Genomic DNA, 20,814 nt, shown 5'->3' with positions numbered 1-20,814 from the left:
CCACTGCAAGATCGCCGAAATACACAACAACTTCGGCGCACCAACCACGCACCCAACCACCGAACCAACGCCCCCCACCACCACCCTCTGCGCCTGGACCCCGGTCACCACCGAAGACACCACCGGCATGATGAACACCATCCACTCCGGATCCCCAACCGACCCCTGCCCCCACCATGTCTTCAACAAAGCCGACTCCGTCATCTCACCCCAACTCCGGGACATCATCAACGCCTCCTTCAACACCGCCACCTTCCCGGAAAGCTGGAAGCACGCCGAGCTCAGCGCCCTCCTGAAGAAACCAACAGCGGACCCCACCGACCTCAAGAACTTCCGCCCCATCTCGCTTCTCCCTTTTCCTGCCAAAGTCATCGAGAAGACCGTCAACAGACAGCTTGCCGCCTTCCTCGAGACGAACGGATCCCTCGACCACTCGCAGTCTGGCCTCTGAGCCAACCACAGCACCGAGACCGCCCTCATCGCAGCCACCGACGACATCAGATCCCTGCTCGACAACGGGGAAACAGCGGCCCTCATCCTCCTGGACCTCTCCGCAGCGTTCGACACTGTCTATCACCGCACCCTAGTGCAGCGCCTCAGCAACATCGGAATCCAAGAGAAGGCACTGGAGTGGATCATCTCGTTCCTCGCAGGAAGAACCCAGAGAGTCGGCCTCCCCCCATTCAGATCCGAGGCCACCGAAGTCATCTGCGGCGTACCACAGGGATCATCGCTCAGCCCAACCCTCTTCAACGTCTACATGAGCCCCCTCGCAGCCATTGCACGCCAACACAACCTCAACATCATCTCCTACGCCGACGACACCCAGCTGATCCTCTCCCTCACCAACGACCCCGCCGCCGCCAGAACCAGCCTACACGAAGGGATGAAAGACGTCGCCGAGTGGGTGAAGAACAGCCGCCTGAAACTGAACTCACACAAGACAAAAGTCCTCATCCTGGGGTCAACGCCCTCCGCCTGGGACGACTAGTGGTGGCCCCCCGCCCTGTGCACCACTCCCAAGCCAACGGACCATGCACGTAACCTGGGCTTCATCCTGGACTCCTCCCTCTCGATGACCAGACAAGTCAACGCCGTCTCATCATCGTGCTTCAACACCCTGCGCATGCTCCGAAAGATCTTCCGATGGATCCCCACCGAAACCAGGAAGACGGTCACCTAGGCACTCGTCACCAGCCGACTGGACTACGGAAACACCCTCTACACCGGAACCACGGCCAAACTCCAGAAAAGACTCCAACGCATCCAGAAAGCCTCCGCACGACTCGTCCTGGACATCCCCCGACACAGCCACATATCCGGCCACCTGAGAGACCTGCACTGGCTCCCCGTCAGCAAGAGGATCACGTTCAGACTCCTCACCCACGCGCACAATGCCCTCCACGACCTGGGCCCCAAGTACCTCAACAACCGCCTGACCTTCTACACGCCCACCCGCCAGCTACGATCGACCAGCCACGCCCTCGCCGCCGTTCCACGCATCCGCAGAGCCACCGCCGGAGGAAGATCCTTCTCCTACCTGGCAGCCAAGACATGGAACTCCCTCCCCATCCACCTTCGGCTAACCCAGGACCATCTCTCCCTCAAGACCTGGCTTTTCGAGCAGTAACGGACCCCTCTCCCCCAGCGCCTTGAGACCCTTCCGGGTGAGTAGCGCGTTATACAAGTGTCATGATTGATTGATTGATTGGTTTGATATATGACCGGTCTCGCTGCGGCCTCTCACCTGTAACGGGATACACCCTTGGATTTGCAAACTTGATCGAATTTATGGTATTTCTTTGTATCCTGCACTGCATGCACACTACATAGAAGGGGGGACATCGCGTGGATAAAGGGTCCATAAGCTTGTTGCTGATTGGTTTTAATAGTGGTCACCCGCCTGATTATGTTCAGATTGGAAGAGATTGTGCACAAGGTCGCGCGGCTACAACATGGTTGTTTATACTTTAATTTACCGGGAATGGTCGTTGCTACATGCTCAAATACCAATACATATTTTTTTGTGTACTGAGGCAGAGCGCATAAGGGGGAATGCTCAGAGGGTTACATATATTCATACTTAGGGCGAATGTAACGGTGTCAGAGGAATGCACATACTTCACTTATACATGAGAAGTTTATTATCTAATTTATTGTGCAAGGGTGCCCTCTGCAGGCAGAAAACAAAATCGCTTCTGTTGGCTCAGTTTTGCAGCTTGGAGTAGCCCCCCTTCACACTAATTCCATGGGCTCCAGGTGAAGCAGATGATGGTCTGAGTGACAGGTGCCAGCGCCGCCCTCCCGCCGCCTTGGCTAAACGAGGGCTGTAGGCAGAAGACACAAGGTTGCAATATCTCAATGCATTGCAATGGAATGCCACTCATTGGACATAATATTTATGACTATTTTGTGGACGGGCAGATAACGGTTAGTACGGTGAATTTTAATAGTTGTGATTCTCATATCCAAAATATATTCACTGATAGACGGTTTATACTTGATTTTAAATATTTCAAGACGGAAATCTTACCGTTTTTCCTCACGTCAGAAAAATGCCATGTCCAAGACTTAGGATGCTGTGCGTGTGTGCGTTGATTCCATCCCCGGGTATTAAATATCAGATTTTAAGGAGGGAACCCCTAATGGAAAATGACATCTCTTTCGCAACGAAGCAAGAGATGAAATCCAATTATATGCTATAAAATTAGTAATGACTTACTGCTGTGATAGATAGCTCTTCTGACCTTGGGATGATGGAAGACCGAGGTGGCCTTTCCAGGATTCACACTCATGACTTGCAGATTAAAACAGATATCAACGGCAAGCTTTTATCTCACTGAGCCGTCTTGCTGACGTCATATATACACACACACACACACATAAATATAATGTGTGTGTGTTTTCAAAGAGCCAATGCAAAATAAAAACAACAGCTCAAAGCACCTACGATTCACCAATGAGACACCTCGTGACGACTCACAATGCCGCAAATTGTAGTAAATGGGTAGGAAAATTCAGGACAAAGCCTGAGCCGAAGGTGTCCAATACACGCCAGGTTTGATTGAAAACGGGCTAACTGGGCGAGTCAGATAGTCTTCTTTTAGGCCAACCTTACATGACTCTAGGTGAGTGGGGAGTTGTCTGCATGCAGTGTTCAGCCCGCGCACCTCTGGGGGGTCTGCCACACTCCGACGCGCCATGTGCTCTCGGGTTGATGCAACTGATTGTCATTTCTTCATTGTTTTTCTTTTTCTTCCATATGCGTGCAATAAAAATTAAAAAGAAACGTGACCCTCGCATCACTTTGACACAGCCAAACATATTACTTTTGCCCATGTTTGTTAACAGAACTTTGTAACTAAGGGGGATATGTACAATGAATTGGCGATGCGCGTCATTAGCCTCCTGGGCTTAACGGCACGCTCCGCCACTTCGGAAACGCAAGGCTGCACCATATTTACAAGAATGTGGTGCAGCTTTGTCTTTCTCCCTGCGATGGCACTAAGTTGGCGCTAAGTTTAACAACTTAGCGCCAACGCAGGCACCCTTGCACCAGAGTGCAAGAGTGTCTGTGTGCACAGGATGATTTGTTATGTGTAGGAAGGTGTCTCTTGCTGCACATAGACAATCCTAAAAAGCCATTTTGTAACTTTCATGAATGCTGCTTCATGCAGCACACAAGAAAAATTCAAAATTGCATTTTTTTAAAAGGTTTGTTTATGTACAGGAAGGGACACCTTGGCATTTTGCTTTTCCCATGTGTGCTGCACAAGGCAGCACACATTTTCCTTGTCTTAATTTTGGTACGCCACCCTTGTACATAGGGGCAGCATCAAATACAATGGGTGTTGCGGTGGAACACCCACCACAACACCCACTGCACGCCCCTTTCACACTAAACATAGTGTGAAAAGGTGCCTTATGTACAAGGCAGCATTAAGCCACGTTAAGTGGCTTAACGCTGCCTTGTACATAAGGCAAGCCCCTATTGCCACGGCAAAGTCACAAAAAGTGACGCTCCCGTGTCGATAGGGGCTTGTACATATGCCCCTTAGTATTTCTGTGGCTCTCTGTAAATGCTTAGACTGAGATATTCACCTGTGCTTTGTACGATTTTTGACACAAGTTTGCAATTGCAGCGCTTGAAATGTCTTTGCCTTTGTTGTTGAGTTGTTTTCGGCCCATGTGAACCCTTTGTAAATCTTGAACAGAAACAGACAAGGGGACACGGTGCCTTTCTAGTAAACCTAGACCTCAGCTCCATTTCTTGGTTCTGAAAGGGAGCTGCTTGGTGGACCCGAGGATGCTCGAGCGGCTGGTTTGACAACACATCTCCGACGCCCAGTTTTACACCTTCTTTTATTTCTTCCTCGCAGGCGTCATTTTCGACAATCTGTCCAGCACCAAAAGACGCCGACGAGCGACCTCCAACAGTACGGCCTTGCCCCCACAAGTGAAGTACACGATCCGTATGAACATTGCCCTGAGCCAGCCGACCAACGCCATCCGGGACCTGGTGTGGGTTCCGGGCCCGCACGAGTCCGCCTCCAAGTACATGAGCTACAGCAAGGCCTTCGTCTTCCTGCAGGACAGCATCGAGCGGGCCGTCATCGAGCTGCAGACCCAGCTGAGCCTGGCCGACATTGCCGTGCAGTTCCAGCCAATGCCGTATTTCTGCTACACGAAGGACAAGTACGTCATGTCTGCACGGGGTTAGCTTACCAATGGCTGACCAATCATATCAGAGAGCCTGATTCTTTCCTAGAGGCGCCTGGGTATTCTGAAGCATCTTCCAGTAGGATGTTGCTGCTTGCTGAAAATGTGAACATTAAAAAAGTAAACGTATTCATGTTGAATTCTGGAAAAGTGCCTGGCGTAGTGCTCTTTAAAAGCCCATATCAAAGCACTTGCAAGTGCTTGATAATTCAAAACATGACCCAAGTTACAGAAAACTCACTAAAGTGCATCTTTTTAAAGCATGCACTAGTTACCTGGGGGTACAAAAGGTCGTGCCACCACTACCTTGTGATTAAGAATACCTTTCAGTGTAATCTCTCCGCCATGGAAGTGCTTAGTTGGGCCTACAGCCCTTCCTTGTACTGCCTTGTTACATGGCCCATTAGTGTAGCGCCTCGTTATAAACAAAATACACATAAGTGCATAGTTATATGTATTGCCATGAAGAACAGCACATTAGTGCATGGCTGTGCAGCAAGTCCACAAGATAAATGCCTGGTTATGTACAATTCTCCACGGCCAGTGTCTTGCAGAGCAGAACGCCCACAGATTAGTTACTTGCTATCGACAGCAGTGTCTGTATATAAAGACCCCCCTGCAGTGCCTGTTGATGCGGAATCCCCACTAATCAGTTCCCGGTATACAGAAACCCCCAAAGACAACTCCCTGGGAATATAGAAAGGCCCACGATCCTATATTTCAGAACACTGAACAAAGCAGGGCCTCTTTATAAGGAACCCTCCATCGAAGCACCTATTTTGTCAGAATATAGAACCTATCTGTACAACACATCTCTACAGAACGCTAGCTGCTTATACAGAACTCTGCTTCTCAACGTGCAGTGCCTTTTTCTAGAGAATACCCGTTAAAGCACCCCGATACACAGAAACTCCTTTATGGCCGCGTGGCTTTGTACAGAAAGCCACTGCTGTGCAACTGCCTTTTACACCGAATGCCCTGCATAGTCGATGCATATTTATAAAGAGAGCCCCCAGTGCAGTAACTTTTTATAAAGGAAGCCCCTTGACCCTTGCCTGTTCAAACAAAAGCCAGTGTGGCGCACTTTCCACAGTTAGCCTCATAGAAAAGTGCCTGGGGCAGATTTACAAGCCTCTTGCTCCACTTTTGTGTCACTTTTCCCATGTTAAAAGTGACGCAAAAGTGGCGCAAGGGGCTTGTAAATCTGCCCCCCTGTGTATATGAAAAACAACAGGCACTGACCACAAGGAAGGACTCTAGAAAGGTTGCTGTTCATCGCACTTTATAATTTTGTATCCATTCAACACAGTCACCTTTAAAATATGTTTTTGCTCTGTTGCAGCTTCTTGTACAGTGTGAGTTTCTCGCTCCCCATCGTGCTGATGGTGGCCTGGGTGCTCTTTGTCGCTGCGTTTGTGAAAAGGCTGGTCCTGGAAAAAGACCTCCGTCTTCACGAGGTAGGTTCTCTGACCATGTGCTCAACATAAGCTGATTAAAAATTAGACCATTGTGTGCCGCACAAAGCATGAAAAGAACCTCAGTGTGAATCCTGGGCAAAGTGCACAGCGGACGTCCTGGCCTAACTCACCTCAGGCTAATACACATTTTACAAAAGTCCGGTTCTGATAACCAGTCACCCTAGGAATATCTAACGAATGAATCAAGTGTTGGGCACCACAAAAAAAATCAATGCAAACAGGGACTTTATGACCACCACCTAGAACTGGCTTCAGTCGAGACACCTCTAGGTCTGGGTTGTTCCTACTGAGCATCATGTTCAGACTTTTCCACCCATCCCACAATTTTAAGATGGAATTCCATAATTCGGACTCACCAGTAAAGGGCATTTTATGCCTCTGGCCTCTAGGCCATCTTGATTGATTCCTTGAAACAGAATGGTCCGCTCTCTACCTATGGCTTGCATCTTGCTTCCCCTATTTGCCCTAATGGTTGGAGATGGCAGTTATGTGATATGCTTCGCTATACAAACCCCCCCTAAAATAAAGTAAAACTGCAAGAAGTGGAGTGACGAAGTATGGACAAGTAATAGTTATAGTGCATTCAATATGATGCACACATGTTGACTGCAATACCACCATCAAACACACCTCACTACAGGCATTCACGTTTCTTGAGAGAAAAAGCACATGCACAGTTCACTGGGGCCCTTCCTCTGCTTCAGCACCCCAGCATTGTACACAACCCTGAGTCATCTCCTCTACTGTCTATAGTGCTCCATTCTTGATACTAGGAGTCAGCTAGATGCAGACTTCACCACCATTTTGTGCCAGGAGTCCCCACACCGAGCATTGCTTGTGTCCGGCACCACCACCATAGCAGCCTTTAGCTTTCCCAATGCCTGAGGATGTTAATTGAAGCTGAAGCAACCAGGAACTCCAAGCTCACAAGATGGCTGCACATGTGCCTAGTTTGGCCTTTTAAAAGACTTGGGGTTGTATTTTTCTGATTCTGTACTGTTAGTGTTGGGCTCCAGGCTCCAGGGCACAGTGGATTGGGAGCTCTGTCAAACCGATCTTAAGGCTAGCAAACTATCACAAGCTCTACACTCCGTCGAAAGGCTGCAATGTAACACTGGAGACACTATCGGGGAACAGGTGTGGATAGGATAGGATCTTTAAATGTACTCCAATCTCTGTCCACATTGCACCAGACGTGTGTTTACAGGAACACACATTTGTTGGTCGAGGGCATGTTTGATCGAGGGCATGTTTGATCGATTTGTTGGTCGAGGGCTTTGGTCTAGAAAATGTATGGCACAGTATTGTTGCACAGCAAAGTACACGTCGGTGGGCATGGGCCTTTTCTTGACCTCTTATGCGGCTTGACTTTAGAGACATAAAGTGGAGGTAGCTGGTCCAGAAGGGAATACTGTGGGGTAGAGAGATCCCCGTGCCAACGACATATCCATTAGACTCTAGCCAGGAAGCACTTACTAAAATGACCTTACAGAAGTTACTGACATGCTTCACAGCTCCATTGAATGTGGGTGCGAATTTTAACTTGGTTCTGGATGAAGCAGTTGCTAAATTGGGACAGAACTATGGGTAAATGGCAGTGGCATCTGCTATCAGCGAAGGCTTGCAGGGTGACACAAGTCTGACCGAATCCTGGAGGGTAAAGCATCCAGTATAGGTTGGATATTCAGACAACTTGGCCAACCTCCCATCATATGTAAAAATTGACCTTATCTTCATTGCTAAGCCTCTTCAACCTCTGATAACTCGGTTACAACATGTGGACATGTCCATGTTGAACCATGCTCCGCTCAAAACATTGAAGTGATGTTCTGGGGGGATGGCAGATGAGATCCAACCTGTTGAATTAGGGGTACTCGCAGAGGCAGCATTGTGGCCCCCCTGCTTCAGTAAGCACAGTAACAACAAGGAACGTAATCCCATTTGAGATAATCATACCAGAGAAGAGCTTGATTTCACAGATGTCTTCCTTTTAGCCATGCTGAAAGAGGTTGAGTGGGACATACCAGCGAAGGCATCCAGACTTGTGCAGCCCTACCCAGTTATGCTGTCCAGCCTTGCCCCGTTGAGTCATTTCCACTCCCAAAAACGGATTAAGTCACTAAAATGAAAATTTAGATCGGGCCTAGGTGACAAATCTAGCTGGCCTAAGAAGTGACTTTTCCAGCTAATAAATCCAGGTAGATCGGTCATGGAGCTTTCAGCTCCAAAATCAACAGCTTTAGTGGGAGCACAACAACAACATATCTGATTTTGAGGGATCAACTCCAGCCATAGCTCGGGCCTTGCTTCTCTGGAAAATTTAGGGACCCCATTTCTGACTCTGATTTGATGAAAATCCTTCGAACGTAGTTGGTCCTCAGTCCAGTATAATTGGTGGAACCTCACCAGTTACATTATTGTCAACAAAAGCACCCTGGATTATGGGGGATTGGCTATTTGTTTTTAAGGGCCTGCTGACCTGACTTGCAGCTAGAATAATGACCACATCGGCATCAACCAAAAGTTTCACTTTCACCACACCCACACTGCTGGTTAAGGGCCATATAGTCTATTCTGCATCCCTGCTCCAGAATACCTGCTCCTCGAAGTCCTGTAGATATGCAAAGCTCGGGCTAGATCTTTTCTCTCTGAAGAAGTGGACCTGCTTCTGTTGATCTTCATGACTTAGCTTGCAGATCGGAGATAAGACAGAAGAAGTTTACTTTTCATGTCAGACTGCCCACTGTAAAAACCCCTGCTCAAGAAGCTGCAGTTGTGTTTTCATCGGTGAAGTCTTGATAATATTTTTGCAGTCCACGGAAGACTCCCATGTGAGCTTTTGCCAGCAATGGAAGTGGTTCTAAACCCTTAGGATGACCGATTCCAGAGGAATCCTGATGAAGGGCCCTGGTTGTGCTTGAAACATGCATGTAAGTAAAAGGCTATTCGGTTCCAGTGAACTATAAAGAAGATCCCCGATTGAGCTTGAAAAGTACATGCTGGTATCGATAGGTGGAAATATATTTTAACATATGCATAGGATGGGAAAATAAAAGACAACATTTTGTAAAATTTATTTGAAATCCTTCTTATTCTGTTAATCTTCAAGCAGTGTAGCGTTCAATTGTGCCAGAAATTCCCAACTGAAGTGATGTGATGTGGTACCTACATCTGCAGGACTGCTGGCACCTCGTGGGCCATGTATATGTGGAGGCGCAGAGTATGGTAGGAGCAGCACCTTGCGTTCCAGAATGGAGGGTTGGTAATTGGTTCCTCAGGGAGCTCTGTTTGCATCCATAATCTCTAGGGACTGAAAAGATGATTGGATGGAGGATACTAGAAGGATACATTGCAGATGTTGGCTTTGGAGGGAACCAAAGAGTGTTTCTTGCCCGTATATCGTGTATTTCCCTCTTATACTCTGCCTCTGTGCAACCAGGAGTTTGCTGCCATCCACCTCATATGCTTTGCATTTGCACTACAACTGAATAATAATTTAAACACAGGACGCCCTTGGCTGTTAACTAGCTTTTTGCTTGCCCAGTTGCATTCCAAAGCCCTTCCATTCACAAAGGCGAATGCAGCACCTTTCTGTGGGACACATGATTATTAGCAGCATTGTGAAATGAAAGCATAGTCATGCACGAAAGTAGGATTGAAAGAGTGTTACAACTGCCGCGTTGAGACCATATGCTAAAAGACATAACCTCATTGTAGGCTGCACCTACTTTAGGATTTACACTGGAAAACTCACTGCAGAAACCTTTGACGCTAGTATGAGAACAGCCATCCACAGGTAACAAGTGCCTCATCGCCATGTTATTATGTAGAGAATTCCAGAACCGTGATTTTTATCCAACTTTGCAGCTTTCCATACGTCCCATGAAATATGTCGGATGTTTAGCTAGTCCCAACGGGACATTATCTTGTATCTGACTACTTTGTGGCACTTGCAGTCTTGCATATTTAATGGGAATTTATGACAACAGGAACCAGAATAAACTATTGTGCTAAAAATGTGCCAAATCTGTCTGAATCTCTCACATCAGACATGATGCAACTTAGAAGCTCTGCACCTCCACTGAGGAAGGGAAATAGAAGGATCTGATAGCTCCCTTGGTTGTTGCCATAACCACTCACTAATTCTGTGGCCTCATTCTCTCTCTGCAGTACATGAAGATGATGGGCGTCAACACTTGCAGTCACTTTTTCGCCTGGTTTATCGAGAGTGCCATCTTTCTCACTATTACCGTCATCATTCTGGTCATCATCATCAAGTTTGGGGGCATCTTGCCAAGGAGTGATGGTGGATTAATCTTCCTCTTCCTCATGGACTACAGCCTCAGTATCATCGCTATGAGCTACCTCATCAGTGTATTCTTTCACAACACCAACATCGCCGCATTGAGTGGCAGCCTCATCTACATTATCAGCTTCTTCCCCTTCATCGTCATGACGTCACAGTCCAGCACACTGAGCTTTGCAGGGAAGACATTGCTGGTAAGCTATCAACAATCTATCAAAGACGTATCTGCTCTAAGCGCTAATTTATGAAATTCTAGCTTGATCAAGTACCATCATATATTGCTTTTCCTTAATTTCACTTAGTGCCTCTTTTGGTAAAAAGATACATCATTTCATACTTCATTTTTGGGATACACTCACAGCTCACATCTTTTTTCACTATAGCTCTTCACCTGCCTACAGCTCTATTCCCATGCCTTCTCTCAGCTTAAATCTCTCACTTTACCTTTTACCTCCACTCCACATTGTCTTCTACTATTTGAATTAGACTTTTTGACACCCCCTGAGGGCTTCCCTTTATTTCGTATTCTTTAACCTTTCTCCTATCAAACCACACCCTGTATCCTGTTTTCACGACTTGAGCCTCCTTCTTTAAGGTTTTCAGTGACAGGCAATAAGGTTTGTGCTCTGCCTGAATGGTTGGTTTGTTGCTCCCTTTGGAGGATTTTGTGCCTTAGGACCCATGCTTTTGGCATGGGACCAAGGCTGGTCGCAACTCAAGCTGATGCTCTGAGAATTCAGTTAAATTACACAAATCAGAAGAATATTCTGTAATGCGTGTGAAAAACCTCAGTCGGTCAGTGCCCCTGTTGCATGGGTCTTTGTATTTTGTGTGTGGGGTCTCAGCTTTGAAGTCTTTCATACTTCTAATTTTCAGTATCAGTAGTAACTGTGATTACAGCACTTAATATATTTCTTGTTATGTCTATTGATATTATGCACGGGTTCCCTCTTCCATCGCTCCACAATCCTTTTACGATCCAAATTACAGACTAATATTTCCACCACTCAAATCAAATTAATTTTGTATTTCCCTGCACTAATTCACCACTAATCCTTCTTGGGTTCAGGAGTAGCGTGCTACTCGCCAAAAAGTGCTTCAACACCTCATCTGGGTGGCAAGCGCTAAATAAATGCAACCCTTTCCCTCTTCTATCCCTTCACTATCTTTCTCAATCCAAATAACAGACTAACATGTCCACCGCTCAAATTAATTTCATATTTCACTATACTAATTCACCACTAGTCCTTTTGGGTTCCGGAGTAACCTGCTACTCGCCGAAAAAGTGCTTCAACGCCTCGTCAAGGGTAGTAAGCCCCATATAGGTACAATGACAATACAATACAATATGTCCTTGTCATGTTCTACTTGCTAAAAAAGTGAATGTATACCGCCACATGAAGGAGTTAACACTGTTCCTTCTCTCAATATTTTTGTAATTTGCAGGGCCTGTTTTCCCCGACAGCCTTAAGTTATGCAGCTCAATACGCCACTCTGTATGAAGAACAGAGCCTAGGTAAGTTGAACCTATTTTTAAATACTTATTTGAAAAACATATTTTATGGCCTAAAATGCAGTGCTCCCTACAACAACCACTTTCAGAGCCTAAGGCACTGTAGTGGGTGATAGAATGGTAGGCTTTATGTGTGCTACTCAGTAACTGATTCCTCAAAAGAGCTGGAAGGGCAATCTCTAGAGGATGAGAGTGGAGTCTTATTGCTGTCCCACCTTTAGCCTAGGCAGTCAGAGAGAGCGTCCTGAAAATGTATAATCAATCCCAATGCCTTTTTCTCAATTAATTGAAAACAAACTTCCTGGAATTGAAAGGAGACTTCTCCAGCCCCCCTCCCCAACACCCCCCCATCTCCAAAGTTTTCTGTTGCCACTCACAAGACCACCCTTAACTTTCCTGAGTTTTCAACTTACAATGTGAATGTATAGAAGGCAGATATTTAGGCTTTATCTCCAAGATGTGAAATAGGAAGGCGATCCTCCTGAACCCGAGGTAGCTGCAGGCTTTTTCAACAGCAGATTTTGCTAAGTATTTGAGGCTCAATTTCAAACTTGTTCTGACCACGATTAAGATCAAAATATCATCATGGTTTCTGTTAGCACCTTTTTTACTTGAACGGGTGAATAAGATTAAAATGTGTACCCTCTACCAGCTACTTTTCATGTTTCAGGCAATTAGATGCTTCCACCCTAAAATCATTATCAAATAAAAATATACATTTTTTGCATGGAGGTTAAAGAGCAACAGTGCAAACCTTAAAACTAAGTAGAGCCTTCCAGGGCAGCATGTCGACTTTTACAGCTCTTGAAAATTAATACAGAACGGCTACATATCCAACCTCATTGCTAGATTTAATGACATCAACTCACCATTTTCACCTTCAAGGGGTTTATTTAGGTTAATTACCCCAAATATTTCCAATAATCTATTTACTATCCTAAGAGAGATATGTAAAACTGTGACAGTTGTATGCAAGAAACTAAAAATGTAATCAGCGCATGTGTGGTTCAAAGTGGGATATTCCAAACAAGAAGACATTCATGATCAAAGACTATCAATTTAGTATTCTTCACAGTAGACTTGGGATGCATTCATATCAGACAGAACTGTTTTCGAACCCACAACAGGAATGTGGCCTGATTCTGAAAACAAATTATTTAAGTAGTTTATTGGAAAGTGAAGAGAGTTGTTTCAGAACTTGTGAGGATCTTGATCATCACCTCTGGGAGTAACAGATTTTGGCAGAGATTTGTGTTCCAAAATAAGGAGACTATCCCCCAGATGCATCAAGCATCCATTTTGCGATTCCTTATTAGCGAAATATAACGATTCGCTAATAAGGAATAGCAAAATGCTATGCAAGAAGAACTCGCTTAAAAAATAGCGATTTCTTAAAATTCCTTAATTGCGACTCGCAAATTGCCAATCGCAATTAAGGAATACCTCCCCATTCATTCCTATGGGCCTAGAGGCCCATAGGAATGAATGAGAAGACAATCTCAATTTGCGATTCTCAATTAGAGAATTGCAAATTGAGATTGCAATTTCAAGGGTGACAGGGTGTCAAAAGGACACCCTGTTGCACCCCTGAAATCTGCATATGGGTATATCTTGCACACACATGCCCTAAGGGCATGTTTGTGTGTAAAATGGAACTTTGAAAAATGCACTTTAGTGCATTTTTCAAAGTTTTTGCAACTTACCATGAAGTTCAACTTCATGGTAATTTGCGAACCCTATTAGCGAAATCGCTATTTCTTTTACTTTAATGCATTGCATTTAAGGAAATTCAATTTGAGATTCCTTAAATGCAAGTAATCGCAATTTTGCGATTTCCTAAATTGCGATTTTTGCATTTGGGATGATGCATCCCAAATGCAAAAATACAGGTCACAAAGGAGCAAATTCTGAGAATCTGCCCCTTTACGAGCGGATTTTAGCTGGATGCTTCTATGCCTATGAATAGCAGTGCTGCCATCAGAGATACCTGAGCTGTCAAATCCTGAATTGGATTATCAGGGCCAGGTCGGATTAACCCAAGCACCCCGAATTATTCCTCAATTACTCAAGACTGCTCTTGCTGTACATGATCTTTTGGTGGGACGAGGGGCACAGCACCAGCAAACAATCTTTATGTCTCCTGCTGGACATTTTCACTGCTCATTCAAAAAAGCAGGCTCTGCTAGTAACTCATAAGTACAACCACCGATACCAGACCCACTCGACAAAGATTTTCATATATGCTGGTGTGCATAAGCATTATTTGCTCCTGACTTACTCTTGACTTCCTCTTGACTAATTCCAGACTTATTCATGGTAACTTACCTCCTGGCCTACTCGTAGCTTACTTCTGACTTGCTCCTAATGTACTCTTAACCTACTATTGGCCTACCCATGAATTTGCAGAAGTGACTTAAACAGAGAACAAAGAAAGGAAAGAGAATACCCAGTCTGGTCCAGGAAGATATGGGCAGAAGATCAAGAGAGGGGACAAGAGAACACAAGGAAGTACAGTCGGGGCGATACTTTGTCATGTATGGTCTAGACCAGTGGTTCTTAACCTGTAATTCGGGAACCTCTGGGGGTCCACAAAACCTACCCAGAGGGTCCGTAACTGATTATAAAATGAAGTAATATTAACAGATTAATATAGACGATATAAATAAAGAAGAAATGTTCAAATGAATATGTTCAAAAACATTCTGTAAATGCGAAGGAGATTGAAACCAGAGGCTAAAAATGACGTAAGTATCCTCAGATTGATTTGTGGGAGCAGTGCAAGTGTATCAAACAGGATGTAGTGTGGACAATGAGTAGTCACTGCATTTTGTTTTGCAGTTCAAATAATCAAAAATGCTTAGGCCGGGGTCCTCTGCTTCCGGAAAGGATTCTGTGGGGGTCCCCAGATTCCAGTAATGATAAGGTGGGGGTCCACAGAAGTCAAAATGTTAAGAACCACTGGTCTAGACCCACTCAGTCATTGAATAGGGTTCCATTATTAAAACATATTTATTGGGGAAAAACATCACTCCAGGTATTCTACTGATGACAGCTGTGTTAATGAAAGATCAAAGTTTGTGGAGTAGCCTCCTTGTAAACTCTAGTGTCTTTTACTCTTTGAATCCCATTTTCATTTGCTGCTACATCAACTGAAAGATAAGGGACTTGAAAATGTGTATTCATAATGAGCACATGTTGCAAATCCACATTGAACTCTGTTTGAGGGCTCTTTGAGCCTTTGTTAAATCTAGAAGCAGAAAAGAGGAGGAGTTGAGTTGAGTCTCTTGCGTGTAAACATAGTGTGAAACCTGGTTAACATGTTTTCTTTCTCTCTGTTTCTTTCACTGTAGGTCTACAATGGGGCAATATGTATTCCTCTCCTGTGACAAACGATACCTGTTCATTTGCCTGGATGTGTTGGCTCCTGCTTATAGACTCGGGTATTTACTTCATCGTGGGCTCGTATATCCAGACGGTGTTCCCAGGTAGGACACAGAAATAAAAAGTTTCCAACCCTATCTCCAAACATACACAAGTAGATTTGCATTCCTGCACAGGTAAGGAACATATGAAGAAGCAATGATGAAGAGGCATTTACAGAGTTAAAGATTCTAGAGAATAAGCTACTCAAGTTAGATAATAGAAGATCACTTAGATAAGTGAATGTGTGGATGGCACGCTCTTTTCTTAGATACAGATATTTGGTTCCCTCAACTTTTTGAATTTTTGATTAAACTTGCACCAACTTTAATTTCTTTTAGTTGGAGTAGCCCAAGTAGTGCTGACTGCCTAAAACAGCTACCCTAAGGCCTTCATTACGAATTTAGGGTTACATTCCGATCAGTGTGCAAACACACGGTTTGTGTGATTATTAAAGTTCCGACAGGTCAAATCTACTTAATTTTTCAGTGAAAAAAATCCAGGAAAAAAGGCAAAAAATGCAGAATGCGGTGTGTGTTAAAAACTGATTATGCATGCAATGCCTCCTTTTCCTGCTCAAAACTTAGAATATGAGATATCTACCCTGGTGTAATGGTATTTACGTCACGTGGCAAGTAACTATGCTATTCCGACAAACTTGTACTGAGGAACTATGAGGTGGCACTGCGCTCCTGGTTTGTGTATTCTAGATCCTAAGGAATGACACACCCAGCCAGCGAACCTAGGCAAACTCCACCATCTCTGCATAAGTATGACGAACCTACAGCAAGCAAAAAGTAGTTGGATGGTTGATCTGATAAAAATATACGGTATGATTTAAAGTTTGGGTGACGGGGCACTCAGTCACAAATGTGACTGAGTATGTGACTAAGTACCCTGTCCTCCAACCTAACAGTGAGCCAATATTGCAGCTATGTTGCAAAACCAGCCCCCGGTAATAAGAAAACGGTCCCCCAGTGGTCGTAAACTGGCCCCCACCGTGGCAGCCCACTGGGGAAATGACCGGTGCCCGCTACGGCCAGTCCGGCCCTGACGTTTATTCTGAGCACAGATCCACAGTACTCTTTTTCGAGGTCTGCCTTGACAGCACAGATGTCTGCAGAATTAGTGTTACAAAATCTTTAAAATATACATAGGGTGGGCTTAGGCTCTATCCACAGAAGATGTATTTTATCAAATCACGCTGTTGGCTATTTGGTGTATCATTCGATCGTCCAAGAAGTGTACCTACATTGCAGTACATTAGGGGCTGTTTACACCTGAAAAGCACATTCACTCATCACACTGTTTGGTCACATTCAGCTTTATATCTCCTACGTGCAATGTATACATAATGAAGCAGTTCTTTTGTACTGTATTTTCTCTAACATTAGTGAAACATATAGAGCAGTGCTTTAAGGTGATAAATGCATTCCTGCAATCGTTGAATTTAAAAAGCATTTGTGAATGCCTCTGTTTATTTTTATTTATTTTTTGTTAACTAAATATTTATAAAGCACTGATGTATACCCAAAAGTATATTGCCGCTCGGGCACTAATCAGAAAGAACTGTCAGAACAAATACCTAAAGTATCGGCCAAAGCCACTAAGAGGAACTAAAGAGCAACTTTTTTAGATGTTTTCTAAATTTCAACAAAGAATCTTGAGAACTAAGGGAAAGTGGCAAAGAATTCCAGTGCCTGACTGCTGGGATTGACAAAGTTCTGCCCCTAGTGTACCTCGACCGCACTTGATCACTGTAACTAAAGAGCCCCTTTCTGATCTAAGACTACGGCTTGGAATGTTATGAGCAAGTTTTTGAGCAAGGGGGTTTTGGCACTCATCAAAAAGAGATTTATGGGCCAAAGAATGATATTTTAATATTACTTTGTTTCATCTGGAGCTAATTTAAGGAGGCGGGAGGAGGAGAAACTTTCAAGCCAAGCCCAGCCGCCATAGTCAACAGCTTCTTGAGAGCCATTGTGCCCAGATCAAACTAGATGTCATTGCAATAGTGAGGGGCGTAGATTGCATTTGCGCTACAGGTGCAGTGGCACCGGTGCCCAGAGACTTGAGAGGCTCGCTGAACCCTGATTATTACCGTATTTCACAATTCAAGCAGCAGCTGCCAGACAGCTATTTCCATCCTTGCACCATGACACATTGGTTCCGCCACTGGCAAGAGTACCGACTAGCTGCACTAGGCGCTTTTAGAATCAGGAGAACCAGAGCAGATGCAGAATCCGCTTTAAGGCGCTCGGTTCAGACAGACGGGTGATGACAAGAGATAATGATTTGACAAGGTTTAACCAGAGCCGAACTTACCCCTGAAGTTCTTAACTCGTTGCTCTGGAGTGGGATTTTCACTATAACGGGAGCTCCCAAGCTAGAAAGGGTATAAAGCTGAAGATTTCGGTTTTTATCCATTCAGTTGAGTTTATTCGGACACATTCAAGACTCGCTTTATAAGCAATCAAACACATTATCAGCCCTCTGCCTCATGCCACGATCATTCTTGAAGATGATCTGAGGGTTATTGCCAAAGTCAATAGGTCTCACCTATGTGAGCTATTGATTCGTAAATGTTTTTACCTATGTTGCACAGCAGCACAGCTGAAAGTAGAAAAAAAAAGGTATTACGCAGTCAGTATTTCCTGTGTCATAACACTTTAAAAAACATTCCTTGTGTTGTGTAAGTCCAGGTTGGGAGGCATCTCTGAGGGATAATGTGCAACATGGAAGGTGTAAATACCTCCCTACCTTGCCTCCCACCAGCAACAAACAAAAGCGCTATGACACGGACAGTGCTGCCTGTGTGAAAACCAAATTTAAAAAAAACTTTCAGCCATGCTGCTATGCAACATAGCAAAAAACATTAACAAGGCCAATAGGTAGCATAGCCGATTTTTTTTTTTTTTTGCCATTGCTTGTTTTTTCAATCAGAAACCCTAAAGAGGGTTTCTGATTGAATGAGATGGAGGTTGCTAGGGAGTTGGTTCCAGGCTTTGGTGCCTAACACTGCGATAGATTTCCCCCCTTTTCAGATACATCTGAAAGCTGAGGGTTTTGATAGATTAGCATTGGATGATCTGAGGGTGTGGCATGGAGAATAGCAAATGAACTTGGAGTGGAGCTACTGGGGGCCTGAGGAGTGGAAGCTTCTAAAAGTGATTATCAGGATTTTGAGCAGGATTCTTTTGTGGCTCGGTAACCAGTGAAGTGCCTCCAGAGCAGCTGATGAAGATGATTTGTTTGGCCGTTATAGTACTAGTCGTGTTGCAGCGTGCTGGACCATCTGAAGTTTATGTAGGACCGATTTATTAGCGCCTGCAGAGAGGCTGTTGCATTAGTCAATTCTAGATGTAATTAAGGCCGTTGCAATTGTCTGTCTCGCCAAGATGGGGAGGAGATCGAAGAACTTTTTTAGTGATTTGATCAGATGGAAGGAAGTACCTGCCACAAATAGTGATTGCTGGTGGAAAGACAGGGCTGCTTCAAACCTGACCCCCAGGTTTCTAGCTGTCGTTACTGTGTTCGAAGGGCGGGGGTTGTCGGCCAGCCACCTTAGACTGGGGCATAAATAACTCCATCTCCCCACCAGCATGATTTCAGTTTTTTCGGAGTTGCATCTCAGATGATTGGCTTTCATCGAATGAAAAACCGGAGTGAGACATTGACGGAGGTTTTCTTCAGCTAATGTGGTGTTTTTGTCGAAGACCAGGATTAGTTGCATATCGTCCACATATGAGATGGTCTTGATGTTAAAGGACGATATCAGGCTGATCAATGGGGCCATATAGATATTAAAAAGCACTGGACTTAGAATGGACCCTTGTGCAACTCCGGAGAGCAGAGGATTCTCTGCTGACTGGCATTCTCCAAGGGTGATGACTTGTCTACGGTTTTGAAGGAACTATTTTAACCAGGCCAGAGCAAGATGAGTAATGCCATAGGATTTGAGGAGGATGTCATGTGAGACCGTATCTAAAGCGACTGATAGGTCCAATAGGACCAACACAGTGTTCCTTCCTTGGTCCATGGCGGCTTTAAGGGATTCAGATGTGTACAGGAGGGCTGATTCTGTGGAATGCTGTGGCCTAAAACAGGATTGATTTGGGTGTAGGATATTTGCTCCTTCCAGGAACTGCCACCAGGGCATCAGATATTCACCTAGGGTGGGTTAGAGTTCTTTTATGCTTCTATAAAAAAATATTTATACATCGAATTTGACTGAGTTTTGTGGGGTTTTTTTAGTTCCCAAACATATCATCTCACCAGCTTCCTGGGAAAAATATACCAGCTTTAAGTCTATCAGCCGCCCTTTCCATGTGAATAAGCATGGTATGCGTGGGTTATGGGGACTAACAAGGGTTAAAAAGAGTTATGCTGAACAGTAGTCCAGCCCAAGAGTGCCCTGTTGCTCTTAGAAGAAGTCGCTTCTTTCTAGCAGTAGACACAATTTTGCTTTCTATCCATAGCAAGCTTGTTTCATCGATCAAGAAATTCACAATTGTTTAAGATGATTTCAGAAAGTCCTGGGTCTGTCCTTGTCGACCAACTAATCTGGTCTTTGGAACCCTAAAAGGGAACAATCTTAAAATACATTAGAGACCCCCAGCCTTGGCCGGTAGTGGGAGTACCTGCCGGGCGGTGACGTGGGTAGGGGCAGGGTGGGGGGTAGTAATGTATGGATTATGGAGTTTAACAGGTAAGTAAAGATATAAATAAATGAAACAAATTTCGTTGTGCGCACTGGTGATGCAGTGCACGCAACGAAATTCGTTTTATTTATTTATATGTTTACTTACCTGTTAAACTCCGTACTCCCACTACCGGCCGTGGTTGGAGACCCCCCACACTCTTTTTCCTGGCACGAAGCCCACCTGCATTCTTTTGTATCTGTTCTTATCTGGTGAAGAACATGGTCGCTTCTCTGTCTTCTAAGTAAGTGATGAATTATCAAAAATACGAACTTCTGAGTTTCTGACCCACAATCTCTTCCAAATCCCGTTGCAAAACACTGTGTAAATGTGAAGAAATGTGAAATTAGAAGCTAAAAATCAAGAAGGTAGTATAATCGTAATTTTAGGGGGCAGTGAAAGGAAAGCAATATAATCTATTATGGACCACTGGAGGTCTCAAGTCAAGCAGCAGTGGCATGCGTCGACTAAAAGAGTGTGTGCAATAGGTACAAACAAGTTAGTAATATTCTAGATTCAAGAATTTTGCCTTATCTTGTAGAAATAAAGCTAAATTTTGCTCCAAGCTTCCCATTTCAGTATTGATTATCGCGTATTTGTATTTTTGTTTGTAGGTGAATTAAATACAATATTCAAATATTTATGTATTTGTATGATCTATACTTGTTTATGTATATG

The 20,814-nt window shown here is 44.5% G+C and overlaps 1 protein-coding gene across 1 annotated transcript in view; it reads left to right on the top strand.

Moving 5' to 3' along the window:
• The window catches only part of LOC147730764 (uncharacterized), a 625,137-nt gene that overhangs the window by 431,309 nt on the left and 173,014 nt on the right, over window positions 1–20,814 (top strand). Inside the window, exons 26-30 of the mRNA XM_086955578.1 lie at window positions 4,380–4,695; window positions 6,062–6,176; window positions 10,368–10,697; window positions 11,950–12,019; window positions 15,367–15,501. Coding sequence (XP_086811704.1) covers window positions 4,380–4,695; window positions 6,062–6,176; window positions 10,368–10,697; window positions 11,950–12,019; window positions 15,367–15,501 — 966 coding nt within the window. The remainder of the gene's footprint in view (window positions 1–4,379; window positions 4,696–6,061; window positions 6,177–10,367; window positions 10,698–11,949; window positions 12,020–15,366; window positions 15,502–20,814) is intronic.

The sequence above is a fragment of the Lissotriton vulgaris genome, chromosome 2_1, assembly GCF_964263255.1.
Source record: "Lissotriton vulgaris chromosome 2_1, aLisVul1.2, whole genome shotgun sequence".
NCBI lineage: Eukaryota > Metazoa > Chordata > Amphibia > Caudata > Salamandridae > Lissotriton > Lissotriton vulgaris.
This window is presented reverse-complemented; position numbering and strand designations above follow the sequence as displayed.